Here is a 27,850-nt window from a genome sequence, read left to right on the forward strand (position 1 = left end):
TGTGGTGCATCTGCCGATTTGTGTGCGACTTTATTGATTTTATTTTGTTGTAGTACTATTTCATTATTAGATCGTATTTTGACTCATTAATATTAATAATCGTAAAAGATGTAAGATAATTAGATGGTTGCCACTAAAAACGCCATGTCCGCAAATGGGAACGGCGGTAACTACGCGCCACTGAAGCAGATACTGTCGGACTCTGAATCTGAAGACGACAAGCTGGATAATGCTGTTCACATCAAAGCTACTGATAGTTGCAACAATTTGGACTTCAACAGTGGTTTACAATCGTCTAAGAACTACAGTTTGAGTGACATGGACGAGTTTAACACCAATATGAATACAGTCGAAAGTACGATGGATAACGTGAGCTTCCTGCAGTCTGATGTGTCCAACAGGATGTCTTTCCCGCGTCTATGCGCCTTCATCACCTCGATCGTGGTGTGCTTGCTAACTGTGGTCGTTTTCTTATGGGGGATACCTTGTTCCGAGGTCGGTAGCTGCGTCAATGAGTGGCACGACAAAACAACTAGCTGGGAGCTTCCGTACGACGAAATAGAGTTGTCGGGTGCCGTCCAAGTTGTAGAGGGGGCTATACCAAACACGAAAAACCTGATATTCATCTACAGAGGAAATCATATGAAAGACGAGAAATCTAATTACCAACACGACAATGTAAATGGTGTGCTATTAATCGTTGGGAACTCTGGCAAGGTGGGCTGGTACACTAGAGACAATAGGATCCCAACTGAAATCAACTGCCACCTGATTGATGTGAGCAGAGACAACCAGAAGGACTGTATAGTTTCAGGGTCAGAAGGTATGCTCGCTGCTCTAAATCCCTTATCTGGAACTTATTACTGGAATATCCACAAACATGGACAGACACTGAATATTGCAGCAATTGATTTCCCCATTCTATTGAAAGATATGGACAAAGACAAAGTTAGTGATCTGTTGACCGTAGCAACAGTACTCCCAAACACAAACCATAATTCTTTGTTGATTGTATCTGGTGCCACTGGAAACATAATTGGTGAACCCATGTCTATAAATGATTGTTTATCAGTCAAATTACTTACTGAGTCAGACACAATTACATACATCTGCAAAAATGGAACAACAGAAGCCGTAAGAGTTATATCTTATCCAAATCTGTATAGAAAACTCTTGAAACTTGACAAATCAACAAATTATACAGCATCCAGAACTTCTGTCAGTAAGCCAATAAACCTGAGTCTCAAGAGGAATATAGGGAACACACGGGAGACATTCACCAATGGTCCAGGACAGTTGATTGTTGAAAACTCTGGGGAGTGCCCAAATTCATGCAGGGTCAACTTGAAACTGATTCTGGAAAGAAATGGCACAACAAATGCCAGCTGGGAGTACACTGCTGGCCATGTTTATGCCATGAGGCCTAGCTCTTTTGCTTTTGCAAACTCAATACGAGGCTTTGTACTAAAATTATGACAGTGGAACAGCGCACACCATGCTAAAGGTGTGCAAAAACTCGATGAAGTACGATACAATGTACAAAATCAGAGCCCAAAGAACTACAATGATGTATTTTATTACAAGTCCAATATAGATGTAGCTTCTATTGCTTCATTCATAAAGTATACTAATTTCACTGTTCATGAAATATCAGAGAGGATAGTGTTGGTCTCATTTGACAAAATGCAGACTCATAATGTGAATGTCAGTCAGACTGACATCGTGCAAATATGTGTCCGTGGGCCGGTAGACACAAACGCACCTTTACCTCTATGCCAACCAGACTTGGAGTATCAGGAAAAGTCTTTGATGATTGCAGATTTGGATGGTGATCAGTCTCATGAACTGATTTCCTACTACAGTACCTTTTCTCCTCCTGAGTCATATTCTCCAAAGAACACCCCAAACCCATATGATAATTGGCGATTAACGTCAATCGTGAGAGTCATCCGGTTAGAATCTGAATTGCCAAAACTGTTTGTTGCTGATAATTAAAGTTTTAGGCAGATTTTCACTCCATATTTAAATTTAGTGAGCTTTAGGTTTCAAATATGCCAAACTTTGCTAATGTGCTGTAATATGTAGCCTAAAAGCTAGGTCTAGTCATTCGGTGAATTACTAATAAATGTATAATCTATGTTATAGTTTATCATTCATGCATTACTAATTGATAAAAGTTTATTATATCCATTTTCACTCGCCTAAAGTGTTCAATGTTAAAAGCAGGGTTCGAAAATATCCGATATTTATGATATACAACAAAGGAATTACATCTAGTTTGGGTTCGTTGGACTTGTCTTTTCGAGCACTTTAGTGCTAGATGATGTTCAGGGTCCTGATGATGAAGTCAAGAGGTGGCAGGAGCTGGCCATAGGAACTCCTAAACGAAACGGCGGAAGCTTATCGAGTTTGGGTTCGTTGGATTTGTCTTCCCGAGCACTTAGGCCATGAGATTGAGAAACAACTAAAAAGCTTAAAATAAAGTTGTAATAACAAAAACTTATTTAAAAACAAGCTTGACTTTGTTTGAAAATTATAATTGACTTCATCATCAGGACCCTGGACATCATCTAGCACTAAAGTGCTCGAAAAGACAAATCCAACGAACCCAAACTCGATAAGCTTCCGCCGTTTCGTTTAGGAGTTCCTATGGCCAGCTCCTGCCACCTCTTGACTTCATCATCAGGACCCTGAACATCGTCTAGCACTAAAGTGCTCGAAAAGACAAGTCCAACGAACCCAAACTAGATGTAATTCCGCCGTTTCGTTAAGAGTTCCTATGGCCACCTCCATACTCCATCCAGCTCAATGGTACCATAATATTGCATTGTCATCGTACTTACACAAGTATACCAAATTTCAGCTCAATTGGTTAAGGAGAACTGGTTTTAAATTCAGTTGCAAGATTTATCTCATACCAACTTACAAGCGAAATGCTTGTAAAAATGGTACGCATATCTTTTTTGCGACTAGTTTTCTTAGAGTATTATACCATTTCGGAATCTTGGATAGTTGCGTCAACTTTATAAAAAACTTGCCGCAGTAGTGTTCATACTGTTTTTTTACAAATCGACGAGTCAAAGTGGAGTGTAAGTAAAAATCGTTCAAAATTTTAAGGAAATATCATATTTTGATTAACTTTTGTGTAAAAACTGCAAGGATTCTGAGGGTTTTAAGAATTGGGGTGGACAGCAGCATTACTTAAGTTGCCGATACAAACAAAAAAAGTGAAGTATTTGAAAAATTGTAGTCGTGGTAATGTAAAATATCATAAGGGGTGTCAATTTTCGACGAATTTCATAATTTATTGTGTAACTTAAAAAATAATTGAGATAGATTTTTTTTCTTATTTTTCCTAAAGCAGTCATGACTATGTCCACCCTGCGGCGCCAGCTTATCCTTGAATTTTGGGACACGTTGTATATCGGATATATATCATAAGGATATTTTCGAACCCTGGTTAAAAGTGTAATCAACTAGTTTTAAGATAATATAGTTAGGGGTTATATCAACTAAGTGTGCTATCAACTCTAGAATCTCAAGTTCGATATATTTATTTAATTATCTTCTAAACTTTACTAATAAAGTGTATACTATTATCATGTAATTTCTAAAGTAGGTATAGTTTTACTAACTTGTAATCCAAAGTTTTTTTTTAAGATAATGAACTTATCAATGTTTTATTGTGGGAGTTATTTGAAATAATAATAAAATTAATATGTTGAAATCTGAATTGTGAATCAAATGCTTATTGTATGTAATAATAAATGGTGTAAATTAAATGCTTGGCATTGTACAAAAAAATCTCACAATAATGTGAACATTAGAAAACATTGAATAGTTTTTATTTTTTAGTTTAGAAATGAAGGTTCCAATGTATTTAACCTGGATTGTTTTAACGTTTGACAAACTGCACAGGTATGCACAATGTAAAACTATTAAGTAGGATTTTTGTAAGGATGGATGTGAATACTTAAATATTGTACTGCAATTTTAATAGTACTTATCATGAGTGTCAAAGTTGATATTTTACTATAAACATACTTTGATAAATGCATCCTATCTGTATGTTTTGGTCTGCGCTATTGATAATCCAAAGATACAATCTGACCTGACACTGATCTTTACAAAACATTTTTGTATTAATTGTAAGTGCAGTACAATATTAAAGTTTATGGATGTGATTAGAGGAAGTGCCTTACCACGGGGCGATGGTCTAGATTTTGCATTGTAATTTCGTTTGAATATAAATTATTATTATATTAACCATTAGTTTCAATGTTCTTCCTATGAATTAAAAAGCAGTTTTCTCTTCAATATATTTATTTGACTCGTTTACCGTTGGTAATATGGTAAAGAAACAGTTTCTATAATATTAGGAACTTAAAATATAAACACATTTCGTTTATATTTACTATCCGTTCGCTTTAAGTTTGCCGCTGGCGATATGACGTCACTCGGAAGGGAAGCGTCTATAACTTTATCAAACAATATTTAAAATATTTATTATTATTATTGATAAAAATTGTGTATTTGCGTTAAATAAGACACATTAATTGCGTTTACTAACTAATTGCGTTTAGTCGCGGTTAGGGGAGGGGACGCGCATTCCACGGACCGGCAAACTTAGCGCGAACGGGTATGACACAAGACCAAAAAATATCACTTTCAAACTTATGTTATGAGCCTGGAAATACCTTTGAGATACATAAACATAACTTTTTAAATACAAAATGTACATTTTATAACATGACATTCAGTGACTATTGGCTGACCCGTAATTGTTGTGTAGAATGTGCTATAATGTGTCAACATATCACAAAACCTAACCTTATGTATTATTCTTAAAAATAAATTCTTAATAATTGATCTTAATTTGGCTTACGTCATGTAGGAAACTAAAGAAATAAAACTAGGTGACAAATCACATATAAATAAAACGATAATTTCTTTTATCAATACTCGCTGCTAAATCTATTTAAAAATACACCTTTGGGAGAAACTCATTGTAGTTATGATAGTGTTTTATTATGACATTTATAACAGAATGGGTTAAGGTTAAAATAATACAGTAAATAATTCAGAAACATTAGTATTTGGTAATACGTGAATTCGTTTTGGAATATTCCCTTTGTTCTGACCCAATTTTATTACATTATCTGCTAAGAAGTAAAAAATCTATCAATCACATCATTCTACCCTATTTCCTCCAATGTCCAAGGGACAATTCAAGGTACACCGTTTCACAACATCACTTCCAGATCTTGTCAAACTCTAGACCTCACACAAGTCAACCAGCGATTTCAGCAACTTTCTAGTCAAAATGTAATGGACACACTCGGATAAAATAGGCCATTGTCACTCTCATTGCCCGTTAAGAGCCATTAACAAAAAAAAGCGGCACAGGAGTTTAGTCACGTGACGCTATGTTATTTATTTTATTTTATTTTATTTAGGATAACAAACAATTGTACAATTCAGATATGCAGTAAAGTTATACATCGACATTTAGTTATTGCACGCGCAAAATACTTAAACTGTTTACATATTGGATATTTTAAACTATAAAGCAAATAGCAGTAAGCAGTCAATGCCAAAAAAAATTATAGACATCAGTTGAGCTTATAGTTCCAAAATACTGAACTGTCCTATCGATGACATTGACAGTGGGGCGCCACCGTCAATACCGGATCGCTGGTTCCGATTTTTGCCATGTTGGAAACCATATAGTTGAACGATGGTAGCGCCCCCCTGTCATTGAGTTTGGTGGGACAGTTCAGCTTGGGTCATCTATACTACTATTATTATGAATGAGATTTAAAACTGCTCTAACACAGTTTTAGTTAATGAATACTTTGTCACTATTTCCAGTTGATATTGATATGATAAAAAGAGGCTAAATACTGTTTTGGCTATTGTTTCGCTCAGAGATGAGATGATGAGACTTCCAGTATTTTAATATAGCCATTTAATATCCTAAACCTAATTACAATTTACGCGTAACTCATAAATGGAAGCATAATAATGTCTATCAAACTACTAAAACAAACAGAAACTTCTGTTGCCAAGCAAATAAAAGGCGCCTTGAGTATTTAAATGGTTAATTACGTCACAATTATCTTAACCCTTGTACGTACACATAAAGCAATACTAAATACTTATTGGTAAGCCTACGACATCGATAACAACAATTTTAAATCTTCAAAAGCAAATAATCTTTCAATGAATAAAGACAAGTTTGAATTGTCCAAAAAGTGTTGCTTCTAGCAATTTTATAAAAATATATCAGTGATTTTACAGAGAATTTTACAATTCGAGTAAAAACATAACAATTGATTTTTATTTATTTATTTCCCGAGTTATGTTTAAGGAAATTTACGAATACCTTAAAATCGATCGGAATGTAATAATATCAGTATAAATGTATGCGAAGAAGTTTTAGAGCAGGTCCTTAGTCATCAGTGTCATGAGATCCTGAAAAACAAAACAAAACAATTTCAACACAATCACAACATACGTGAACCCACCTTATCCACGCAATATTATCAACATCAACCCCCTTATTAATAAAAGTTACGCCCTAGTTGAACTCTGGCTTAAATTGTCATTTAGTATGGAAATTATGTCATTTTAATCCAGTGTTCATTGTTCATCCTAGATGTAACTGTTTATTTATTACTAGCTGACCCGGCGAACTTTGTTCCGCCTTAATGGCAATAAATAACGGGATAAAAAGTATCCTATGTCCTTCTCCTGGCTCTAAACTACCTCCCTGACAATTTTCAGCTAAATCGGTTCAGCCGTTCTTGAGTTATAAGTGGTGTAACTAACACGACTTTCTTTTATATATATAGATTAAAGATTAAGGGGGCATGAGTACATTTTTGGAAGAACGCAGATCCGAAAAGAACGAGATACGAACCCAGTTACTACTAATTTCCTTTTTGTTTGCGGATGTAATGCTGTACGGATACTACGGATCGCATACATTATGAAGAACCCCTTGACGAATGGAAATTACACCCATGCATGAGCTATGTTTGGGTACTCAAAAGCTTTGCGTTTATTTAAGGGAGGTGACGAAGAATAACTCCTTGCATGCACCCCGTCAACTCCCAAACTTCCCTTCTTCACACGAGGTACAGTCGACAAAACATCAATAATATTTTTCATGGATAAATAACTCTAAAAATTAAATAGTAAGACACCGTTTTTCAAGCCCGCCCGAACGGACGACGCCGCGAGCCGCCAGTCTGCTTGTTGATCACCGCTGCAGCATCGCAGCCGAAACGTCAAGCCGTGAGTACATGATGTAACTTTAAGACCCGTGTCTTACTATTTTAGTTGAAATAGAACGCGAAAGTTTAAAATCTTATATAAACTCTAAAAATAGCTCCTATCACGACTAGATAAGATACCTGGTTCATGCGGTCACGATTTCATGGTGACGTACGCGACTTTAAACTCGTTTAGTGCGACCATGTCACGTGCCGCTTTATTGTAAAAATCGTCTCTAATACAGCTGTATTAGATGCCAGTGTTTGCGACAACGAACTCCTTCAGTCACGAGCTGCTTTATTGTAAAACCGGCCCTAGTTTAGACACCAGTCTCTCGCAAAGGTTCTGTTATTGTAACATTCACAATATTGTAGTACCCATTATTCTTTGTTACCTTTGTGAAGAGAAAATAAACATTTATTTTATTATTATATACTTCTTGATTTTTTCTCCACCTTTTTAAAGATGGGTTATTATGTCTGTTATGCAGGCCTCAGCCAAGCATAACAGCATTAAATGACGTTAAGTCCGATGACAAGAATTTACGGGTGAGACGATAAGTGTTCAGAATTACGGCCTTTTGTAGCAAGTATGTCATTTTTTCATTAATGTCCAATTATTACGACTGCATAAGATACCTGCCTCAAGCAGGCACGATCCTCGTAGTGATGTGCGAGTCGGGCACCACGGCGAACTCCTTCAGATCGACAAATGCTTGCGCCGCTAACTGCTCGGCCACGCTGTAGCCTTCTGCGTCGAATAACTCGACGATTAGCTCGTCGTAGTCGCGCCCGCTGCAACAAGAGATATACACAATGTTTAAGAAGTGAACTGACTTTTATGTACAGACGACAGCACGTCAAGGTAACCACTGTGGGTTCTTGTGCAGTTGTTATAGGGGCGAGTTTGCAACAAAAATGGGTAGCCTGATTTGCTGTCGTGTGTACAGGAAAGCACATCATTTTAAGCACTGTGGTATCTTCGTTTCCACCAAAGGATGTTCAATCCACTGCAGACAGAAATGGGTCTCTTCCAAGGATTTCCACAAGTCCCGGTCTTGCCCACATCAGGTGTTCGCCTTCACTATATCGTCCGTTCACCGAGTTGGAGGTCTACCTATCTATACTACATCTCCCGATCTGTGGTCGTCATTTGAGAAATTTTCTATCCTAATGCCCATCAGTTTTACGAGCTATGCGCCCCGCCTACTACCACTTAAGTCTGACCATTCTGAGGGCTAAGTTTGGTTCTTAACAGATGCTTGTGAGCCCACTGTTGGGCGTGGGCAACTCGAACGTGAGGTAAGCGTGCGGTCTTGCACCATGCTAGTGAGCGCGCGCTTAGTCTCTGCCCACTGCTGAGACTGGGTAAGGCAGAGGCCCACTGTTGGGACTGACACATGATGCGTATATGACTCACATGATCCTGGCGTCCAGCGTGCGGTCTTGCACCATGCTAGCGAGTGCGCGCTTAGCCCCTGCCCACTGTTGGGACTGACACATGATGCGAATATGACTCACATGATCCTGGCGTCCAGAGTCCGGTCTTGCACCATGCTAGTGAGTGCGCGCTTAGCCCCTGCCCACTGTTGGGACTGACACATGATGCGTATATGACTCACATGATCCTGGCGTCCAGAGTCCGGTCTTGCACCATGCTAGCGAGTGCGCGCTTAGCCCCTGCCCACTGTTGGGACTGACACATGATGCGAATATGACTCACATGATCCTGGCGTCCAGAGTCCGGTCTTGCACCATGCCAGCGAGTGCGCGCTTAGCCCCTGCCCACTGTTGGGACTGACACATGATGCGAATATGACTCACATGATCCTGGCGTGCAGCGTGCGATCCTGTACCATAGTGGTGAGCGCGCGCTTAGCCCCTGCCCACTGTTGGGACTGACACATGATGCGTATATGACTCACATGATCCTGGCGTCCAGAGTCCGGTCTTGCACCATGCTAGCGAGTGCGCGCTTAGCCCCTGCCCACTGTTGGGACTGACACATGATGCGAATATGACTCACATGATCCTGGCGTCCAGAGTCCGGTCTTGCACCATGCTAGCGAGTGCGCGCTTAGCCTCGGCCCACTGCTGGGACCGATGCGAGCGCGCGCTCACACCGGCTAATACGCAGCGCACGGCTTGCTCCGGCAGTAGCAGGTAGCGTGGTTCCAACGCGCGAATATCGTCTTCCTTCACCCACACAACGTTGCCATAGTCTACGTAAACCACCTGCAAAAAATGTTTTACATAAGAACAAAACAAATCGATAAAATTCCTCGATAAAAGTTTATCGTGACATCGTGATAAAATCTTTTCGATTAGTTTAAATCTATCGCGTGAAATCGATAAAATGGCGCGATAAAAGCTAAGCAGACGTACTAACAGGTCTGTCTATTTATCACGCAGCGAGAGATGGAATGGAAATGCTAGAAGCGTAGTGGCGGCAACGCATTGATGGCGATCACCAAAATTAAGGATTAAAGGAACGTTAAAAGTTGATCCTACGAAATAAAATACAGAAAAAATAAGATCGCAAAACTACATTTTTCTCGAATGTAACTAAACTTTATCTAGGGATAAGATCTCCTAGAGAGACCACTTACTTCGACATTCTGGTCTGCTCGAGTCACGGAGAGCACTCGGGCGCGATACCATTGGTTGTCCAGTGGGTACAAAGCTGCTACCAATTCACCGGGGGCTGGTGTCAACTGCAAGAAACATTATGATGAGCTAACAATACAGCTACTGTCCACGTAATTTCAAATATGTTATGTACCTATTAAGTTAATATACCTCGCGGAATAGAACTAGCAGCATCACTGTGATAAAAAGAGATGCGTTATGCAACATAATATTATCGTTTTTTTTTGCAACTATTAGTCAGTTCCTTAGCACTCATTGGCACGCTGAAAATTTTAGCGCTGAGATTTTACGTGAGTGAAATCGTGGATGTTTATGAGTAAATGTGCAATTTTTTATCGATTGAATGAAAACAGTGAAATAATCCTGAAAACTGGCACACAAATGACATCCAGTGACATCCTAAAATCGGTTTCGTTTGACAGCTCGTGGTTATTGTTCTATTCCGAAGGAATATTAACTTTATGGTTATACCTTAATTTCGCTTGCGAAGAAAAAGAAAACCATCAAGTCACACTGTTACTCGTTAGGACTGTTATCTGTTTACCTATCTTTCACACTGTAACCAGTATTTTCTGACTGAAATCCTTACATTAAGACTAGGCACAGACCACCGATTTTTAGTTGGCCGATAGTTGTGCCCGATTTTAAATTGTATGAAGAATCGGCCAAATCAAATCGGTGTAATGTGCACACTTCCATACATGCCCATACTGATCAACTGCCCGACTAAACTATCGGCCGACGAAAAATCGATGGTCTGCGCCTAGGCTAATGAGGGCTATCGTTTTTATACTTAACAGTTGGCACCCCTGGCGATTGACAGGACCTTACTCTACAGTGGCGCCATCTTGATGAGTGCAAATGCGATAGTCCTCCTACCACTTTCGCGCTCACCAGTTGGTGCCACTGTCTTCGCTACTAGCAAGTGACAGGACCTTACTCTACAGTGGCGCTAACTGGTGAGCGCTAAAACGATAGCCCTAATTGTAATAATTTTTGTTTCTTACCACGAGCGGCTTGTAGCTCATGCGGGCAGCCGGGCTGTTCATGTCGCGCACGAGCCTGGTCAGCGACTTCGGCGGGAGCACCACGCCGAAATTCGGCACTTCGTCGTCTTCTGACAACATAACGTTAGCACGTCAATAATACAGGATAATTATAAGTACTACGTACAGAAGGTTTTCTTCGCGAAGGTATTTAAAAAAATATATTTTGCTCAATGTTCGCAACGATATGGTGTAATTAAGCTTGTCTCAAGAGTCGAGCTCCATTTTGTTGGCAAACGTCAGTGATCGATACTGCGCCGAAACCATATGGCTGACTTCGGTAAAATTATGTGTGACGTGAGGTGCCAAACTGCGGAAAATGGCGGAGGAAATACCTGATTAAGCATAAATAAAATTATATTTTGTGTTTCTATTATTATTTAGGCAGTTAAAATACTGCACAGTATTAATTACACCACCGATTTTATATACATAGTTCATTGTCTTTACAATTCAAAAGGGTGAAAAATACACGTGCGTGCGTCAATGCTCGCTCGTGATTGTCCTGTCGATTAGTGATCTCAGGTGTAGTCGCACGTGATTTGTTTTCGATGCAAACTCGCGGAGATGAACAGGCTTGATACAGGTTCCTTGATGAAGCACAAGATGTCGTGCCTTGCGTGCCCAAACATCTGCACGCAGGAATTTAATTAATGCTACTGACAACGTCACTCTTGTAGCAGTTTTGGGCTGACACTGTAGGTTTGTTTTCGACACGACAAGAAGATACAGGTAATAGGAAATTTAGAGGCGAACACTTATCACCCACTACGCAAGATGTCAACGCAGACAGTGTAAACAGATACAAATCATTGCTTGTGGTGATGGCATCAACTCTCGTTCCGCGATTTATAGACATGTGCGTCGCGCAGCGTGAGTTGAGGCGATGAACACAAACAAAGATTTGTATCTGTATACGCTTGCCGCGCTGACGTTTTGGAAAGTCGAACTTTAGTTCAGCAGTGAACGTCTTTTGGCTGAGACGAACGAAGAATGAACGAACAATAACTCGCCCATTTTCTTATCTTGCACTAACTGCACTTAGAGCAGGTGGCACACATACGTCACCACCACTCTATGCCATGTAATTATCTGGCTGCAGCAGTGACATAGTCTTCAGTTGGCCACTTCTTTGTAACCTTACCTAGAGACCTTCGTTCGTTTCAGCCCAATGACGTCCACTGCTGGACAAAGGCCTCCCCCAAGGATTTCCACAAGGACTGGTCCTGCACCGCCCGCATCCAGGCACTTTCCGCGACCTTCACCAGATCGTCGGTCCACCTAGTGGGGGGCCACTCACCCCTTTTCTTCTCCTGCAGTAGTCACCAATACCCAGTACCACGTGTACGGCTGCGGCAGCGGCATAGTCTTCAGTTTGCATACCACCTACTAACATCGGACGTCCACTGCTGAACATAGGCCTTCCCCAATGCTTTCCATGTTGCCCGTTTGGTAGCGGCCTGCGTCCAGCGCCTTCCTGCTACCTTTACGATGTCGTCTCCCACGCTGCGTTTTCCGGTACGTGGCCTCCACTCTAGAACCTTGCTGCCCCATCGGCCGTCAGTTCTGCGTACTATGTGCCCTGCCCATCTGAAAACCTTACATCAAACAAGACAGAAACACCCATTTTCTTCTCCTGGACGAACTGACGGAAAAGAGCCGGTCAAAGTGGCAGTCTTAAGTTTGGCGACCACCTCCACCCAATAACCTTATCTGAAGACTTTACATCAAACTCACCCCTTCTCTTATCCCGCACGAACTGCACGTAGAGCCGGTCGTAGTGGCACACGTACGTGACCACCACTTTATGCCATGTATCTGGCTGCGGCAGCGGCATGGTCTTCAGCTTGGCGACCACCTCCACCTTGTCTAGGGTCCAGCCGTCTGAGGAAAGGCATTGTTAAAGGCAGTTGCTTTGCAGGAAAGACACAAAAAAACTTTCTCAAAATTGGGAATAGCATAATGTTAAACTTTTAATTTACTTAAACTTTGTATCGAATTAACTGATCGTAACATGACCTTTTATTAGCACTAAGCGCTATGCTACATAATATTGTCTAACACAGGGCTCTCCAAACCATGGCCCGAGGGCCGCGCGCGGCCCGCGGTTTGGATTATTGCGGCCCGTAGAATCTTTTTTATCTTCTTTGTTTAAATACATTAATGAGCAAATTATCAACTGGAACTGTGTGATCTGCAATCAGACCCCTTTTACAAGGGCAGAACTGAAACAGGACTTGATTTTTTTAAGCTCCTCGCTGAACGTTTCCCGAAACTGACGAATTTCGGGCAAAAAATGGGCTCGATGATAGGCAGTACCTACCTTTGTGAGAGTGCATATTCAACAATGAAGCTTATTAAATCGAAATACAAGTCTTCATTGACAGATACTTCACTTAAACATGTACTGCGCCTAGCTACTACTAATATTGAGGTTGATGTTGACAGAAGACAAATTAATGAAAAAGTAGATAATAAATAACGATATTATTATTACCAGTACATATTTTATTTAGTCATTTTTATTGGCCCTGGGTCCCATCTAGTTTGGACACCCCTGGTCTAACACACTGCCAAAGAGTGCAAGGTATAATCTTGTATAATCTTTGAAAAGAGGCTTACAACAGTAACTGAGTTTCTGTCACTGCTTTTTTTTACCACTAGCCCATATTACTATTTACTGTCCCAAAGCAGTGGTAGGGTTGGGACGTGTAAGTGTTCTTTGGGAACCTACTTGCATAAATAAATGATTTCATTTGGAATTTTGGCAGCCTCTGTTTTCTCGAAATCTCACAACCTAAATCAAGCTCGCTCTACTATAGATCACATCTGCACCCCTCAAGTGAGATTATTATACCCGTATTCACAAACGATGCTTGCTTAAGTGACGCAGTACATCGAACGCACAGCGTTGAATTCATGATTAGTTCGTGCGTCCACGCGCATTGTGAGATCTCATAGTAATTAAAGTTTCTTAGCGAATAGAGTCGCTTCTCAAACTAAATTTTAAATAAACTACATGAAAAATATCGAACTGAATATTTAAAACTTCATAGTAATGTTTGTGGATACGGGCGTTAGCCAGTCAGCCCATAGGCGATTATCACACTGCACCGCGCTCCTCCGCGGTACGCGGGACGACAGATTTAATCATTGTATGCAAGTACCTCAGTTTGTATAGAAAACACGCGCGGCACAACACACTGAAAACGCGTCTGCGCGCGGGATTCTTTATATGTAGCCACGCGGACCGCGGTGCAGTGTGATAATCGCCATACTTGGCGGTATTGTTCATCTTTAACAACTCACCGGGATGTTTCACGATGTGTTTCTTGGTGCACCTGGCGCCCTTGAAACAGGTTTTGCCTACGCCCTTGTAATGCTTGCAGATGTCCGCCTCGTCGCGGTTTGAGTAACCCTGGTGTTGTAAAATTAGCTCATTTGATTATACAAATACATTCATAGATTTTAACGAATACTGATGGTATTCATCAGTTAGTCAGGAGATGACATATTTTTAAGGACTATAAGTTGAGTTAAGTGTTTTTAGTTTAATTTCAAGTGAAGTAATATGTTGCGGCCGCAACGGCCGCCTCCTTGGCTGCGCGCACTGGCCAGCAAGAATATTTCTTTTTCTTCGTTTTTCTTATGTCAATGTTTTTCATCTCAAATGTCACTCGATTCTCTCGAATTTCTCGTATTACATCAACGAGCCAATACAAATTTTATTGTTTTAATATGTAGAATAATAACCTACATGTTTTTTGGTCCTTCGAGCCGGATACCAATACTTTCGAACTGGAGAAGAAGCGATACCCAGCGACCTCGATATACGTAATTTCTGAAGACTTCTCGTCGTGTCTTCAGAAACCCGGCCTTCGCAGCAACGAAACGCGACGGACGGGCCTCGTACACGTAACGTACCGACTATCATTCATTTTTCATTATCATAATTGTATTATTTTTCTCGTATTTTTAATAATTTCATCATGCCCGCGAAATTAAGCGAACTCGTGAGTAAGCGCGGCGTAATTAAAGCCAAACTCACACGATTCTATAACAAAGTAAAGGACGAATCTTGCATCGTCGAGTCAGATGTGAAAACAATTCAATTTCAATTTGATTCTCTAAAAGACCTTTACGAATCTTTCAATGAAATTCAATGTCAAATCGAATTCACAGACGTAGATCAGTTGGAGAAACATTTGGACGAGCGCGACGCCTTCGAGAGTACGTACGCAGAGGCACTGTCAATTGGTAAGCGTTTGTTTGCTGATAGCGCGTTCGAGGAGGCACAGTCTAATAACGGTAATAATGGTGTTCACATACAGGGTCTTAAGCTGCCAACAATATCGTTGCCGTGTTTTGATGGTAGCTACGATAAGTGGATAGAATACCGAGATACTTTTGCCTCGTTGGTGCATGACAACCATAATTTACCATTGATAACGAAGTACCATTATTTGCGAAACTCATTGCAAGGCAGCGCTGCCATTTTGCTGCAAAGTCTTGAGTTTTCGGCTCAAAACTATGCTGTAGCTTGGCAGCTCTTGAACGATCGATACCATAATAAAAGATTACTAATACATAATCACGTGAAGTCCCTTTTCTCAATTGATAATATTGCAAATGAATCGTATTGTAGTATCAGACAATTACTCGATTGTATGACGAAAAATCTCGCAGCGTTAAAATCGTTAGGCGAACCAGTTGATAGTTGGGATACAGTAATAATTTATCTAGTGTCATCGAAACTTGACTCTACCACATCGCGTCAGTGGGAAGAGCATCGGTCTAGTAACACAGTTCCTACTCTCGATCAATTTACCAATTTCTTGCGTGATAGAGCTGACTTACTCGAGACTATGACCTCTAAACAATCGCAATCGTTAAAACCTACTCGTAATTTTCAGCCTAAGCAAGTGCTTTCGGTAACGACAACCAAAAATAATACTAGCGATCGTCCTTACTTCAAATGCCCTGTCTGTCAAGATGCGCACCCAATATATTTTTGCAAAACATTTTTAGATTCATCTGTTCATGAACGCGTCAAGTTCGTAGATAAATTAAGTCTTTGTAAAAATTGCCTCAGGCCAGGACATACTGTTTCCACGTGTCGCTCACGAGGCTGCAAATATTGTAACGAAAAACATAATTCGCATCTTCATGTGGAACCAGAAACTACGACCAATTCTCAGGCAGGTACTCAGGTCAGGCAGGTAATGAAAATCGAAAACACGACTCTTGACCAAGTTTTATTGTCGACTGTCTCAGTGCGTATAATGCACAACAATAAAAGCGTACTCGTTAAGGCGCTGTTAGACTCAGGAAGTCAGTGCTCGCTTATCACGGAAAGCTTGTGCGAAAAGTTAAGTATTCAACCACGTCAAGTCTCAAACACGATACAAGGCATCAGCGGTAACGCGCAAGTTATTAATCGACAATGTACAGTCACAGTTCAATCACAGGTAACAGATTTTAGTTCCACATTATCGTGTCTTGTCATTCCCCGTATCGTGGGTTCAATACCGAGTCAACCCATACGGGTCGATATGAACTTGCCTTCAGGTGTGGTTTTAGCAGATCCAAGCTTTACACAGCCGTCAGAGATAGACATACTCATAGGCGCGAATCTCTTCTGGACCTTAATCCAATCTAACCGAATCCCAGTCGCCCCCGGTTCTAATCTACAATTAATTGAGACAAAATTAGGCTGGCTGGTATCCGGATCTATCTCGAATGTTAAAACAAACAACGTTACGTGCACTTTTCTGACTACCACACCATTATTTACAGAACTCAAGCATGTGACTCAATCATCTCGTGATAATCTAGGCAGGTGTGTTGTTAAAATTCCCCTGCGCAAGAACCCGTACGACACGGCTCTAAATAATTTTAAACAACTCGAACGACTACTCGAATCGAATCCACGAAACTGAATAGAACAATCGCGTACACGTATCGTTTCATAATTTTATTATAATCGTAAAAACACTCGTATCAAAACTCACAGGGCCTTTGCCAGTAATCAAACTTGAACAATCTTTACATTCATTAGTTCGACTAAGTCATGCTGAATCGTTTCTCGTATACTCGATACTATGTTAAAGAATAACAAGCTTTCATCAAAAAGCTCACGTAAAATTATTACCGTTTCTCGATGACAGCTGGATTTCGGTAGAGTCGGCGGTAGACTCGAAAACTCTTATCTCGAATAGCGAAAACCATCTAATAATTATACAGTCCACTCACCCGTTCACAAAGCTTTTATTTCAACACGAATATCTAACGACCACAACATTTATTAGCTTCAATACGTACGTTTTAATTAACCAATCTGTGGCTGAAACTTAGCACGATCAATCGAATATATCAATCCACTTAGAAGCAGTCACCGATCATACCACGGAGTCATTCCTCATGGCCTTAAGACGTTTAATGTCGCACCGGGGTAAACCTATCATCTACCATCTACTCGGATAATGGGCTTAACTTTGTAGGAGCATGTAACGAACTAAAACGATTAAGCAGCAACATACCACTGACAGTGTCTCTGACGCTATGGCATCTGAGGGTATCGCGTTCCATTTTGCCCCAGAATACGCGCCCCACTTCGGTGGTCTGTACGAAGCCGCTGTCAAATCCGCGAAACATCACTTGAATCGGATTGTATTCCGTTCCCATCTGACATTCGAAGAGCTAAGTACTTTGCTATCGCAAATCGAAGCAATATTAAACTCGAGACCATTGTCACCATTGTCTTCCGACCCTAAAGATCTCCAACCTCTTACACCCGGTCATTTCCTCATAGGCCGATCATTCACAACATTTCAATCATTCAATCTCACACGTATCATCAGGACAATTTGGACCGACTGACCCGTTACGCACGTATTGAGGCCCTCCGTCAACACTTCTGGCGGCGTTGGCACCACGAATACCTGCGAGATCTACAACAACGCCACAAATGGACCACGAACAAAACAACGTTGGACCTAAATAAACTCGTTCTTCTGAAGGAAGAAAATCTCCCGCCACTCAAATGGAAACTGGGTCGCGTCACGAAACTCTACCCAGGACCCGATGGGAGCAGTCGAGTGGCCGACGCCAGAACTGCCGAAGGAATCGTTCGACGAGCTGCTTGCAAGATATGTCCTCTACCAGACGACGAATAACATCACAAGAGGCATCATCTTTCCTGAATTCCATTTGAAGACTCGGCAACGTACCTAGCCTTCCCTTCAACGCGGGGGGCATGTTGCGGCCGCAACGGCCGCCTCCTTGGCTGCGCGCACTGGCCAGCAAGAATATTTCTTTTTCTTCGTTTTTCTTATGTCAATGTTTTTCATCTCAAATGTCACTCGATTCTCTCGAATTTCTCGTATTACATCAACGAGCCAATACAAATTTTATTGTTTTAATATGTAGAATAATAACCTACATAATATTTTTACAAAAACAAAAATCTTTTGGATTTATGACATGACGCGTATTGTGTATCATTAAACGACCTGTAATCCACACTGCTAAATTTTCTTATGCCCTTCTTCACCATCAATCCCTAAATTTTAAATGACCCCTTTAACACATAACAGGAATTTTGTTTTCATAGGGGTCACATAAAAACTAGGGATTGATGGTGAAAACGGTCATTGGTCATGGCCTGCTTGTCAACACTTAAAAAAAAGAAGAAATTAAAATAAATAAACATAATTAAATCAAACATTTACCGTAACCGCCTCAACGGGATCCTCGTACTCGGGACACTGCGTGATATCCTCCGCGCTATCCACCAATCCCCCGACCGCTTCATCCAATCGATCCTCCTCAGTCCTTGGGGCATCTGCTAAACAGAATAACAATGCATTTGTTTAGAAAACCAATTATCACTTTAAGGCTAAGAACCCACGGCGCGGGTAAAAATCACGCCAATCAAGTCACTGGTACAAAATGGTCGCCTGCCGATCGATCGCAGAGCGCGCGGGCGAAAACCGCCGAGGCTGCGGTTACCGCGGCCCGCGCGATTCTACTAAAGCCCGGTCTCTGAGCACGTAGAATTTTGTCCAATGACCCCATGCGAGCGATAAGGATGGGCCTTATCGCTCGCGCGTAATTATGTTGCTGTTGCGCTCGCACACTCACTGCGGGTGCCCGTCGCACAGTCGCGACAACAATACAGGGTGGAAACGATAAGTGATCTCACTCGATAAATTCTAAACTAAACAAGATATCAAAAAACTAGTTACTGATCCTGAAAGTGCTTCATGAGCTCTATCAAATAGTATTAATAATAGGTTTCAGAATAAACTGGATCTATCCGAAAATTCAATGTTTCCAGTTTCCATACATTTGGTAAAGTCACATTATTTTAAAAACTACACATGATATCGTAAAACTAATTACTGATTGTAAAAGTGTTTCACAAGCTCTATCCAATGGTATCAATATTAGGTTACAGAATAAACGGGATCTATCTAAAAATTCAATGTTTCCGTCTTCCATACATTTAGTACTACCACAGTCATGACACTCATCTCTTGACAATATTATAGCAAGTAAAGCCTAAAACTAATGTTTTCCATGAATAATTTTAAAGGAGAATACAATTTACGAGTTTATTTTAAGAGTTTATTATTTAATAAAAAAAACACATTTCTAATATTGTGTGTCTGGCATACATTTAGTATGGAAGCTGGAAACATTGAATTTTCAGAAAGATCCAGTTTTTTCTGTAACCTATTATTGGTACCGTTTGAAAGAGCTCATGAAGCACTTTCAGGATCAGTATCCAGTATTTCAATATCTTGTATAGTTTAGAAATAATCGAGTGAGATCACTTAACGTTTCCACCCTGTATAATTACGTGCGAGCGATAAGGATGGGTAGCCTGGGGTCAATGGACAAAATTCTACGTGCTCAGTTAACGTTCAACGCTATGTGAAGTCGGACGCACAGCGTTGAAAAGAGCTCTGTGATTAGTTCGTGTGTGTCAGTTTGCCGTTCAAGTATTGCCTATGAATAGGTTTTTGGGACCCTGTGCGACCACGCGCAATGTGAGACCTCATAGTAATGTTTAATATGACCTGTTTAACTTTTGACATTGTAAATTTATTAACTGACATTATTTAATACATTAATTTAATTTATGACACTGTATGTATCATAACCTGACTGATAATATTTGCACGTCTGCTTGCAGGCTGAATAGAATACATGGTAATAATTTCATAGCTTTATGATCTGCTTTGTAAAACGAGCATGGTATGTATTCTAGCAAATAAATTATTGAATTTGAATAATGTTTGTGAATACAGATGTTATCGAAATAAAAATATTTTATTCTATTTTCATCACTGGTGGCACTTATGATATGACTACTTTACTGTTGGTAATTGTCATTAATATTACAAAGTTATGCCTTCATGGTAAAAGCCTCAAAAACCGTTTCTTATATTCAAATTAATGCTGGTTAATCAAAATTAAAAACGTGCTTTTAGGCCCAGAACAGACGGTGAAACGCAACTGCAACTGCTAGTTACTTTTGAGTTGCATCTAAGTTTCTGCCATAGCGTCCGTTGAGAGACCACACATGACGCGACCAGTTGATGACCAGTTGATGACCAGTTGATTTGTGATGATTCTGATGAATGAAACTTTCAGTTTCATTCATCAGAATCATCACAAAGTTGCAGTTTCGTTGCAGTTGCGTTTCACCGTCTGTTCTGGGCCATACAGTAACATAATACATACTTGAGCGAGCGAATCCCTCTTGAACAAGAAGGTCGTTTAATTTATCACCCGAGGGGAGTACCACGTACACTCCCAACGATTCTGAAGTGCTGAAAAAAATATAGAAAAATATCAAAATTTACTAATGAAAACCTACATGCGTTGATTATACACTTTCCATGCAAACCGATAAAAGTAATTTTTATGGTAAATGATATAAATGTATAAGGAGATAAAGCTAAGTTTTTTCTATATTTTAGGTATGCGTATACGTTAAATGAGGATTTTTGCGTATGAAAAATCCGCCAGATGGCAATACGTAGACGCGAGGTCCAAATGCTGCATGATTGGTTATTTTTGACATGACATTGACAGATATGTCAAAATCCACCAATCACGCAGCAGTCAGACCCCACATCCACGTCCCGCCATCTAGCGGATCTTTCATTCGCGAAAACCCTCATTGTTTTGGATTTGGTGAGGAGTGCGACCGTAGTATGCTTTTTTTTCTATGAAATTGAACAAAGAACAGTTGGGTAAAATATCGGAGATCAAACACACTGTATAAATCAGGAGTGGCCAACTTGATTAGACATGAGATCTACTGTTTACTAACGAAACCCTGGGTAATCTACCACTTACATACTTCTTGAAATCTTAAATGAAACAGCTTAGTTTAGTACACAATCATGTAGTATTTTTTGCCTTGCCACGATCGACTGGACTAATAGTCGCGATCGACCGGTTGGCCACCCCTGGTATAAATAAATGGTGCTTACTTGTCATCAACTTCGACGCGGCACTGGTTGGCGCGGTACTTCTTTATGAACTCTTCTTGTTTCTTCGTCATTTCCTCGTTGTCATAAGTGACGAACTCAATCTGAAACAAATGGTAACTTTGGAAAGAGCTTTGTGTATTGTATTGTACTGTCTGGGCCTCTGGGGAAGTAGTAATCAAACTTTACGGGCGTGATCTATGGACAATATTGCTGATAAGAATACCTCAAATCAAGGAACTAGTCTGATTTATTTCTTTATGATTCATATAGCCTGTGTGCAAACCTCAGGGAGCCAAAATTTATATAAAAAACTTTCAAAAACAGGCTTTTGTCTGGCTTCTTCATCAGATTGATCAGAGGTGGAATTGTGTAAAGCAATCGTTATCATTTGACAGTTCATAACGTACGATTATTGTGTCAAACGCTTTGTTTAACGGATTTTATCGTACGTTATGAACTGTCAAATGATTACGATTGCTTTACACAATTCCACCTCAGGATGTATATAATCTAAGTTCATACTTGTACTTACAAATAAAACCGATCGGTATCGGCCGATTCGGTGGTCTGCTGTCTAGTGGTAAGACCACCTGCTTCAGACGCAGAGGTCCCGGGTTCAATTTCCAGTGGGGGCAGATTTTTCTGTTCGGTTTGGTTGGTGGTAGGGCTTGTTCTAAATCCGCCTGGCTAGCTACCACCGTCTTACCTAAGTCTGTCGCCATAACAACAATGTTAACAGCATTGTTGTGTTCCGGCAGTTTAGAGGTAAGATAGCCAGTTCCTCCGTGGTTGAGGATTCCGGGTGAAGCTCGCTTCCACTTTCGGCCTGATCATGACTTACCATCAGGTGAGATACAGGCCAAGAGCTTCCTCGTTGTGGATAAAAAAAAGTAAGATAAAAATAAAATAGGTGGACTATTTACCCCCGCCAGATGGCAGCAGCGCGCGTACGGTGGCTTAGTACAGAAGCGGCCCATGAGCGGTTGCACGTCGGTTATCAGCCCCGAGCGAACCTCGCCCGTGTCAACCATGAACACTTCCACTCCTAGGTAGTTCTCCTCCTGTGTTGAGTTGTTATAGAATAAGAGCTAGTGAACGCCAGACCTACGTCATTTTATAAAGCTGAAAGTTTGTCAGCGTATGCTCCCAATATAGGATATAATGTTGGTGAGCTACCTTTAAAAAACTGTCTGGCAAGGAGTTGGAACTGTCAAAACTGTCTGGCTGTTGGGGAAAATACTTCTAATGTTATTATCTAATATTGTTGTGATCAGCCAGACAGTTCCAACTCCTTGCCAGACAGTTTTTTTAGGGTAGCTTCCAAAGCCACGATGACACAAACTTCATAATTCACCAACACTATATCCTATATTGGGAGCATACGCTGACAAACTTTCAGCTTTTATAAAATGACGTAGGTCTGGCGTTCACTAGCTCTTACTCTATTAGGCACACTTGTAGCTTATTTTGAGGAATAAAGCGGCTAAATTTTGAAACCTCATGATATTGTTATGGTTAAGCCTAGGCGCAGACCACCGATTTTTAGTTGGCCGATAGTTGGGCCCGATTCCTATTTGTATGAAGAATCGGCCGATGTCAAATCAGTGTAATGTGCGCACTTTCATACATGTCCATACTGATTAACAGCCCGACCAAACTATCTACCAACTAAAAGTCGGTGGTCTGCGTCTAGGATAAAACCATATAAATAACTAGCGGCCGCCCGCGACTTCGTACGCGTGGATCCCGTTTTACCCCCTTAGGGGTGGAGTTTCGTAAAATTCTTTCTTAGCGGATGCCTACGTCATAACATCTACCTGCATGCCAAATTTCAGCTCGATCCGTCCAGTGGTTTGGGCTGTGCGTTGATAGATTACTATGTCAGTCAGTCACCTTTGAGTTCCATATATTTAGATACCAGCTGATTGATGATTATTTACTATATTCGATTTTAAATTGATGAAATCACTTTGAAAAACAGAACCTACAAGTTGCGTCAAACTTTATGCAGACACATAATTTCATACTTCAATGACTGTTATCCCTATTATGTATTTATGATATCTGTGCTAATACATATTCTACAGAAATCAGATCTCCAATTTACACTGAAAACAATCATGGATCTTCTTCTAATTTTGGATAAACAAACATGCCAAAATTAGTGGAAATAGTAAGTAGTACTGCTATTTTATTACCTGTATAATTTTGATGACCAGAGCTCTATAGAAGCAATCGCTGTCATCGTCGTAGAACGCGCAGTATGTGAGCTCGGCCACCTTTTCTAGGGTGAGGTTTACGCGGTTATTCTTATAGAACTCCGTCATTTCCACCATCATCCTAAAAATAATAAAACACATGGTATTTTAAACTACAAATCTAAAGTAATTATATTGCTGTCGCGACTGTGCGACGCCCGCCCGCAGTGAGTGTGCGAGCGCGACATCAACATAATTACGCGCGAGCGATAAGGATGGGTAGCTTGGGGTCATTGGACAAAATTCTACGTGCTCACGGACCAGGCTTTAGCAGCGATACAAAAGGTCGATACGATGACAATATATTCTGTATCTTCCCATCTTGTGTATTTGTCGTAATGTCTCGTTCTCCCGCCAAAATATGTCAAAGTCAGACGGGTTCACCCATGACATTAGGTTTGTTTACATTTGGTATCGCTTCTCGTTGGCCGTACTTTAGCAGTTAATTGAGTCAGTGTTTGAGGGAGAAGCCACACGGTGCGGTGCGGCGCCGCACCGAAAACATTTTGCCGCATCACTGTATACATATATGGTGGTATGCGGCGCCGCAATACGGCACCGTCTCGCTCAATCGAAGTGCGGTGTGCCTGCGGTGCGGCGCCAAAACGCACCGTCTGGCATATCATTGATTTTTATATGCAGGACGCCGCAGCGGCACCGCTCCGACGCCGCGTCGCAACCGCACCGCACCGTATGGCTTTTCCCTGAGGTATGGAAGTGACTCCAGATGTGCTTCAGACTTGTACCATTTATTCTAATGTGTTAATGATTCTGAATTATTAGATTACTTGATTGCATCAATCTCAATTGCAATGAAATTAGTATGATATTATAATAATGCAACAAGTGAGTTATGAACAATAAGTTTTGAATTACATAGTAGATCTTATATCTTTGTCGGCCAGATCACATTTCTTCTGACGTCACGTTACCCGATTTAATGCTGATTACAAAGCAAATACCTTCGAAATGTTAACTGACCCGCATTGTTGATCAGCACATTTTTGAAGTGTATATTAACTTACTAGGACATTTAGAAAACATATTGAAATCAAATCATTTAATATTTATTATTACTCAATAATAAATTTATCCATTTGTGTTTCAACTAAGAGACTTATTACTGGATACAGGCTAAAAATAAAATTATATTGATAACAGTACAACACTTAACACTTATTCTAATAACAGTGTACTTACGAGCAAACTTCATCAATGTCATCAGTGATTATCCAGAAGGAAGGTCCATCAATGCTCATGATCGTCGCGCTGTACACCTGTTCTATCTGGAGAATTGACTGAGCAGGGAGATTGATAGTTACTGGAGGGCTTGCCTGATCTGGGAATAGAAGATGTTATTATTAGACGATTAAGGTTCAGATTAACTTTTAAAATATTTTTTTTATTGGCAAAAATGTGAGGAACGGAAACTATTAAAAAGATCTTGAATTATTGAAAATTATTCTTGCACTGCATTTTCTAAGCACTGGCCAACATTACTGTGATGGTTTAATATTGCAAGTTATATTGAGGCATGTAAATGTTTTCTCAATATCCTAAATTTTCTCTGGCATATTGGAAAGGATCATACTCCTGCAAAGGGCTCAAAACAAATGACCTGCTGACGAAGTAAAAGTTTTTATTAAAAGCCTAACTACAGAAAAGATCAATTTATGATTATAATTTCCAACATACCTTCAGCTTCAATAGTCATTGCATTGACATCTTCAGCTTCAATAGTCATTGCATTGACACCTTCAGCTTCAATAGTCATTGCATTGACACCTTCAGCGAGTTCACACTGTACTTCCTTCGTTAGCATCACCGATTTCACCTGAGGCATGCTCTCCGAGGAAGACGAAGAGCTAGAGAACGCTATTAGTAGCTGATCTCTCTTTGGTATTTTGTTCCGTTTTGGTATCTTAGACGGGCAAAGATTGGGGCAAGCGGTGGAGGTAGACGGTGTCGGCTCGCTGAGCACATCAATGAGGTTCGTTGGGTTCATTGGCATTATCAGAGGTTGAAGAGGTGTTGTATGCGCCATGTCATGCACCGGGGTGGATTCTGGTGTTCCATGTTGTTCTTCTGAAAGATTTTTATTTCATTCAACTATAGTAACTAAAATAACAAAAGCAACCAAAAAGATATCTTAATCAAAACCTGTTTCTTATGTTAGAGCTTGTGATATACAAATGTTTTGTAAGCTGTATTTTTTCCTATTGTGAGAGAATTTAGCAAATAGCACTAAAAACAGTGTAATAAACCAACACAAAGTCAAGCTGTGTTTATGATAATGCCTATCAAAATGTTATTTTAACAGAAAAGTTATGCATAAAGTAGTTAAGCATAGTCTATAAATTTTCTTATTTTAGGATAAACATTAACATTAATCTCTGTTGCTACTCACCCAATTGTCCAAGAGCAAGATTGAAGTCAGTGAGAAGGTATGTGAATTCGTCAAGCTGCTTCATGCAGTTCAGAAACTTTTCTTTTAGCTCTGACGGCTCACAATTTAGATCATGTACAAAGCTTTGAGCCTGGAAGAAACAGAAAGAATTTTAAAAAGAGGTTTTACATAATAATATACTGAATATACATATACTGGTCATCACAAAAATCGGCCCACCTACGTTTTACAGGAAAACTCGTTTCTACTGACACAATCATGGTGCCCCAACAATACTGGTGTTATTTGAAAGCCCAATAAATATCCTTAAAGAAAAACACATTCAATTTCTTAATCTATATAAATAAAAATGAATTGATGTTCGTTAGTCTGATTAAAACTCGAGAACGGCTGGGCTGATTGAGCTGATTTTGGTTTTAAAATGTTTGTCGTAGTCCAGGGTAGGTCTAAACGGTGAGCAAATATTGTTTTTCTGTGACAGACAAAATTCCACGCGGGCGAAGCCGCGGGCGGAAAGCTAGTAAACAATAAAATTAACATAAACGCGATATAGTACAATAAATGTGACTTGAAAAAAGACCTCACTTTGGGCTCAGCTCTGGCATCAATTATACCAATTTTTATGGTTATAAAACCAAATAATGATATCACGTGTCCTCTTTAACAGATGGATAGCGATTAATCCCATCTTAACAGTTTTATAGCCATAAAAGTTGGCTCAAGCGTAACTACCTATTTTTTGAAGAAGTGACTCTGGATTCTTCTACAGACACATTGGGGTAAAAACCTTTCCTTTAATGAAATGAAGTTTAGAACTAGGCTTTTAAATGGTGCCAATATTGGTGGGAAGTGGGGATGCTTGAAAGTGCTTGTCGCAGGAGGGTCGATTTTTGTGTTGACCAGTGTAGATACAAAATACAAATCAAACCCAAATAGAATTTCTTTGTATTCAGTTAAATTAAATAACCGGTTCATTGAAATTATCTAACTTGCCCTAATGATCATAATCTGCAAAGAACTAGTACATAAAACTTTGTTGAAAGGCCTATTAATTTTACTAATTAGCAGTGTAATTTTCTAAATTGCTCATTTTAGAAACATAATAACAGTTATATTTATATGCAGCTATAAAATGGAGAAAGTGTTGAATAATTAAAGAGGGTAGCCAGCGAAAGAGATGAACAAACCTGCACTTTTAGCTTTTGTATGTCATTGACAGCATGGTCACATTTATTTAAAAATACGTTTACACGAGCTTCCAGCTCGTTCCGTCGATGAAAAGTCAACGTTGCCAAGTCTACGAAACTCCTGCAATCAAGAAATGACCCAATTACCATATATTTTTGCAAAGTAAAATACCATCATGTAAAAAGCAAATGATGATTTGTAATCAATAAACATTGTAATAAAAGAGTAATTGAGTTACTTACATTTTGCTTGTAGAAGAAATAGTTTGTTCTAGACGAACTTTGGTAAGAATTGTTTTATTTGTTTACAACAAACAAGAACTTTTAATTTGTTTCCATTTTTGGTAGATTTTTGCACGCACGTCTGACTGACAGATGAGTATTGATTTTGAATGAAGATGGATTTTTCTTCGATCAAAAAGAACGAATGAATGAATGACTGATATTGAGTGGCTAGTTCTGCTTTTCAACAATAGATGGCAGTCATTTCAATAGCATGCTTTAAATGTCAAAGGTAC

The 27,850-nt window shown here is 39.9% G+C and overlaps 2 protein-coding genes and 1 long non-coding RNA gene across 5 annotated transcripts; 1 reads left to right on the forward strand and 2 right to left on the reverse strand.

The window, feature by feature from the left end:
- The first annotated feature begins 4 nt into the window (after window positions 1-4).
- On the forward strand, window positions 5-4,266 carry LOC135074455 (uncharacterized). The gene is given in 1 exon segment (XM_063968750.1): window positions 5-4,266. A coding segment is annotated over 1 exon segment (1,851 nt). The 5' UTR covers window positions 5-144; the 3' UTR covers window positions 1,996-4,266.
- An 810-nt stretch (window positions 4,267-5,076) lies between these two features.
- On the reverse strand, window positions 5,077-8,955 carry LOC135074458 (uncharacterized). Of its 3 annotated transcripts, none has more exons than XR_010257848.1 (3): window positions 8,900-8,955; window positions 7,921-8,072; window positions 5,077-6,474 (listed from the first exon to the last, which is right to left on the reverse strand). It is a non-coding gene; the product is annotated as an uncharacterized LOC135074458 (long non-coding RNA). The 3 variants fall into 3 exon arrangements; XR_010257847.1 differs by lacking the exon at window positions 8,900-8,955 and adding an exon at window positions 8,799-8,876; XR_010257846.1 differs by lacking the exon at window positions 8,900-8,955 and adding an exon at window positions 8,698-8,775.
- A 344-nt stretch (window positions 8,956-9,299) lies between these two features.
- LOC135074812 (uncharacterized) lies at window positions 9,300-27,706 on the reverse strand. The gene is made up of 15 exons (XM_063969192.1): window positions 27,576-27,706; window positions 27,333-27,453; window positions 26,146-26,275; window positions 25,434-25,823; window positions 24,939-25,077; window positions 23,679-23,820; window positions 22,404-22,541; window positions 21,481-21,581; window positions 20,723-20,811; window positions 18,703-18,818; window positions 14,282-14,390; window positions 12,710-12,856; window positions 10,934-11,043; window positions 9,887-9,991; window positions 9,300-9,512 (listed from the first exon to the last, which is right to left on the reverse strand). Coding segments are annotated over exons 1-15 (2,052 nt in total). The 5' UTR covers window positions 27,578-27,706.
- Window positions 27,707-27,850: the final 144 nt, after the last annotated feature.

Source organism: Ostrinia nubilalis, chromosome 9, assembly GCF_963855985.1.
Source record: "Ostrinia nubilalis chromosome 9, ilOstNubi1.1, whole genome shotgun sequence".
NCBI lineage: Eukaryota > Metazoa > Arthropoda > Insecta > Lepidoptera > Crambidae > Ostrinia > Ostrinia nubilalis.